Source organism: Cyclopterus lumpus, chromosome 15 (genome assembly GCF_009769545.1).
Source record: "Cyclopterus lumpus isolate fCycLum1 chromosome 15, fCycLum1.pri, whole genome shotgun sequence".
NCBI lineage: Eukaryota > Metazoa > Chordata > Actinopteri > Perciformes > Cyclopteridae > Cyclopterus > Cyclopterus lumpus.
In genome coordinates this window covers 2,339,989-2,344,988 of record NC_046980.1, presented here as the reverse complement: position 1 = coordinate 2,344,988, position 5,000 = coordinate 2,339,989, and the positions used below count along the sequence as shown (strand labels likewise).

General features: G+C 47.3%; 1 protein-coding gene across 3 annotated transcripts in view; it reads left to right on the top strand.

The window, feature by feature from the left end:
* Positions 1-5,000, top strand: part of ehbp1 (EH domain binding protein 1) — a 118,106-nt gene that overhangs the window by 71,626 nt on the left and 41,480 nt on the right. For 2 of the 3 annotated variants that reach the window (XM_034551541.1, XM_034551542.1), the window contains exons 16-17: positions 2,722-2,872; positions 4,846-5,000. The exon at positions 4,846-5,000 is cut by the window's right edge and continues 55 nt beyond it. In XM_034551541.1, the coding sequence (XP_034407432.1) occupies positions 2,722-2,872; positions 4,846-5,000 (306 nt within the window). The remainder of the gene's footprint in view (positions 1-2,721; positions 2,873-4,845) is intronic. The other variant, XM_034551544.1, reaches the window with a different exon arrangement.

The following is a 5,000-nucleotide window of genomic DNA, read 5'->3' as shown; positions in this document are numbered from 1 at the left end:
CATATGGCACACTTAAATTGGTGGTTGTATCCATATCTGTAAAGGCCAGATTGGATATCAGAACCAGTCCGATGCCGGAAGGCAATCAGTGAATTACTGGTTATCATATTGCATTTATAAAAGCACCTGCATGGAAAACGTAGTAAGACGGCAGGAAGTGAGGATGGAGAGAAAGAAACAACAAGTATGAAGAAGGAAAGACGGATTCATTTTTTTAATGTCCTTCAGCACCTATTTTAGTTTCACACTGACCTTCATTCTAACCCATTTGGACCCAAATGAAACCCTCCACCAGCGTCTCCCACTAGTTTGGACCTCGGAGACCCGAATGAAACCCTCCACCAGCGTCTCCCACTAGTTTAGACCACGGAGACCCGAATGAAACCCTCCACCAGCGTCTCCCACTAGTTTGGACCTCGGAGACCCGAATGAAACCCTCCACCAGCGTCTCCCACTAGTTTGGATCTCGGAGACCCAAATGAAACCCTCCACCAGCGTCTCCCACTAGTTTCTTCTCCGTTCTTCACGTTCCAGGCAGTTCTTTACAACAAGTTTCTCGTTGTGAACCGCTTCCTGTCCTCTCGCTCGTTTCCCTGCTTGTTTCTACCAATCTGTGAGCTTCCATTTAGATTTGAGAGAAAATTGTTTATTGACCGTATATATATATATATATATATATATATATATATATATATATATATATATATATATATATATATATATATATTGTATCGGTTTAATGAGGAGAGCCTGTCTTATGGTGTCCCACAGGGCTCAATCTCAGGTCCTCTATCATGTCCCCAGGTCACATACATGTAAACGCATATTTAATTCCCACCGCTCCACTGGTGATAAACTAATGATATATAGAACTATAAAGGAAGGAATGTCACGACCAGGAGCCGAGAACTGCACTAATATTTATATAATCATAGTCTCGTGTGCTCGCCTTTTCTTTTGGGGGGATGTTACCATTAATGTGACGAGGAGCTCTCTTTGTGGATATCAAGCATGCTTACAGGTAATCTAAAGGTGGAAAGCCAACTCGTATTTTGCCTTCAAATAATAATTCCCTTCTTTTGTTGCCTGGATTTGTGCCGCGTGACTTCAGGGGGAAGAAGTTTTGTTCCGCTTTGACACTCAATACTTTTCTCCAAGCGGCATAAACTCGATCCTCTCCTCACTCTTTATCTCTCTCTCCGTCTCACCCCCCCCCCCCTCTCTCTCTCTCTCTCTTTATCAGTCTCTCTCTAAGGTGTGTTCCCTTCTCCCTGTGGGCGTCCCCTTGGGCTCACACACACACACACACACACACACACACACACACACACGCACACACAGAGTGCATTAGGGTTGCTGTCATTTACAATACAGCCCCCATTGTCCCGGCCCAACAATGGCTACAAACAAACAATTGACATGGAAATGGAGAGATGTAGCTCATTAGCGGGCGCTGCTTGTTTTGTTAATGGCTAAATGGGCGGCTTCAGCGGGCCAGCCCTAAAACCCCGGCCTCAATATGGAGACGCCTGATTAACGGGACACCACAGGGAGGGAGGACGGCGACTCTCCCCTGGGTCATGTGTGTTTGGGAGGGCGGAGGTGTGTGTGTGTGTGTGTGTGTGTGTGTGTGTGCGCTCGGGTTTACGAGTGCAAGGTGGAGTTTGTGTGCCTCCTTAACTTGTGTTGTTTCTGGTCGCAAAGCCTTAAATCATGCCGGCAGGATTCAAACCCACCGTCGTCTCATCCAGAATGGACTTTACTTCGGCTGCCACAGCTCTAGTCTTCAAAAGGAAATTGGGAGTAAACGGGCTGAAAACCTTTTCTGACACCCCCCCCCCCCCAAAAAAAAAAAGAAAAATCAGAGCAGAATTTGTTGTTTTTAATAACGTTTTTGTGTGTTTCTAAATATGGGTATTTCAGCCTGTGCATGCAGTTACGGGTTTGTCAGCTGACAGTGTGTGTGCGTGTGCGTGTGCGTGTGTGTGTGCGTGCGTGCGTGCTATCGGTAGGATCAGATTGGATCGGCCTGAAAATGGCATTTCTGCCATTACTCTGATGGTGACGGCTCAATACTGTATGTCTAGTGCCAAGTGTGTGTGTGTGTGTGTGTGTGTTCACTCCGAACAACATAATGCACCAAGATGTGTACAACCATTCTTTTGTTATGCATGTTGTAGGTCGGAGCGTCCGTGAGTGTTTTATTGTGTGTAAATGAGTAAAGTGTGCTTTCTATCTACAGCGAGCATTCATAAAGTCGTCACGATGTAATAAAATCTATATTTATGTATTTCAGAGTGAATCAACTTCTTCCTTCATATTGTAGAATTAATTTCTGCGTATTTGTAGGACATATGTTATTTCAGTGTGTTGGATGAATGTTTAATCCTCATTTAAGGACAATCTGAGTATCAGGTCACAACCAAATATTAAAGGAATGCTTGATCCAATAAAATGATCATTTGTGTATCAGTTACTCCTTAAAGCCAGAAGTCTTAAAGTCAACAGAAGTCCCTTTGAGATCATTTATCTCTCTATTTAAAACACTTGAGACTCCCCGTGAGACGGTTTCTGACTTAAAGGTAAACACGATGAGAGTAACTGATATTCAAATGATAATTGCGTCAAAACTCTTGAAAAGATGAGCCAACATTTCCTCTAAGCGTACGGATTTAGTTTGTCGTGATGCGTTCGAGTGACGGTCGTCTTTTCCTCCTTCAGGAGCGAGACGCCGAGCGGAGGAAGCAGCTGAGGGAGCGAGCCAGGCAGCTGATCGCCGAGGCTCGGTCCGGAGTCAAGATGGCCGACATGAGCACGCTGGACCCGTGCAGCGCCGACCGAGGCAAGGGCAGCAAAGCTGGCCCCGCTGGAGGTCAGCACGCGCACACACACACACACACACACACTCCATTCATCCTCATGAATATACTTCCTGAGTTTGATAGGAATATAAAGAAAGTCCTTGTATTAACACGTACACTCGCTAACGGTCATAAATCTCGCTAATACTCATTAACGACAAAAGAAAGTCACACCGGCATGCTATTGAGACACGCACACACACACACACACACACACACACTTCCTCCCACTCTCACATTTCCATTATGCTCTCTAAAGGGGTTCTGCCTAATCCTCGGAGGAAAAACAAAACACCGTTTCGACGACGGCCGCCGGGCCCTCGTATTCAGAGCCGCCGTTTACCCGACTCTTCCCTCCTCCCTCCTCCCTCCTCCGGCTCTCCCGGTAATGGTTAATCAACACGATGCATTGCGCGGCTAAATTATGCTCAAAATACCAACAAACGCTTCTAATAGCGTCTCGCAGGAGGGGGGAGCGGCGTCGGCCGCGTGCGCTCCCCACTGCTTTCCATTTCCTCCGGATTGGGGTTGTTACGATAATGACCGTTATTAGGCCTCTCGTTTGTTTACGATCCTCTCCGCGGTTCAGGTAGATCGGCCGGCGCCGCATGCCGACGAGACGAGGGAGCGAAGGAGGCGATGGAGAAGTGTGGTGAGACTTCACTAACGGTCATCGGATTCTTCTCAAGCGATGGCTATAATGTAAAAAAAAAAACACACTTCCTCCCACTCTCACATTTCAGAATGTGAGAGTGGGAGGAAAAGCAGAAAATCCTCACGATTCAGAAACTGTTTGCTCAAAAAGGATTAATCGGTCATCAAAATTAGCCCTTATAATAATAATTTCCCCGTCGATCAGCTAATTGATAAATCAATTAAGTGCTGAAGCTCTGGCGACACGTCGACAGATGGAGAGAAGTCAGAAGAAACTTCTCAACCAGGAGAGAGACGGTGAAGGGGGGGGGGGGAAGAATTGATTTATTTGCTCTTTCAGCTTTTCTGAATTGGACTAATTGTTGATCTCATTAAAAATGGAGTTGGAGGAAAAGAACGGAACAAGAGAGAAAGAGGAGGAGGTGAGGAGGAGAAGAGAGAAACGCTGTTGGCTGTGATGCACAAGGCCTGCCGAGCAGAACGGCTAATCCTAGCCCTCTCCTCCCTCCTCCCTCAACACCATTCACAGCCCGGGCTGCCCCCCCCCACCCCTCCAAGTGTCTGCTGCCCGCGAAGAAACTTTCCAAACTCCATCACCGCGGCCTCCCCATTAATTAGGCCCCAGCCAGCCACGCCGGAGCACGCTTCGCATCGCAGCGAGCAAATTAGAAAAGAAAAAAAAACACACCAAACAGGAAATGCAGTTATTTTGATTCTCTCTCTCTCTCTCTCCCCCCCTCTCTCTTTGTTCTCGCCCTCTCTACCCACCAAGTAGTAAATAGCAGAGGGAAGGAGGGAGCGACGCCGTGTGCTGATTGTTGTGTTTTAATCCGCGGTGGGTTATCCGTGCAGCTAGAGCTGCTCGGGCCTCCATTTGAGTTTCTTGTAGCATGTTTTCTTCTTCTTTTGTTCCTAATGTGGAGGCGCCGTTGTTTCCAGCGAGCCCCTCAGGAGACTTAATGGAATATGTGCTTTCATGTCGCTTTGCTTTTGTTTGGCCAACCTCTTTCATCCCGAAGGCAACAGATCTTTGAGTGAGAAGGAATGAAACAAAAGGTCTCGCTTTCACTTTGTGTGTCGGATGCACTCGGACCCTTTGATTGACAGGCCGATCATATATATACGATTAGTTAGTTGGACCCAGACACTCGGGTTCTAATTAGCTCCCTAAATATTAGGGCGATGATCTATATTATACGTGTAATTCACGTGATTACCGTTAACACGAACTAACCCAGATCTTCCTTCTGCTCTCATTTAACACCAGCTCTTTCACTTCTCCTCTTTCCTTCCTCGTCTCCTTGACTCGCTCCTCCCCCCCCCCCTGCAGATGTTTGGAGTGGTCCTCACGAGGATGGTGGTGAAAGGGGTGAGGACGAGGAAGAGGGCAGGTCTGAGGATGAGCCGCTCCGTGTCGGTGGTGGTGGTGATGATGTGCTGGTTACTAACCCTCTTCCCCCGGAGGCCCCTCTTCCAGCCACCTCC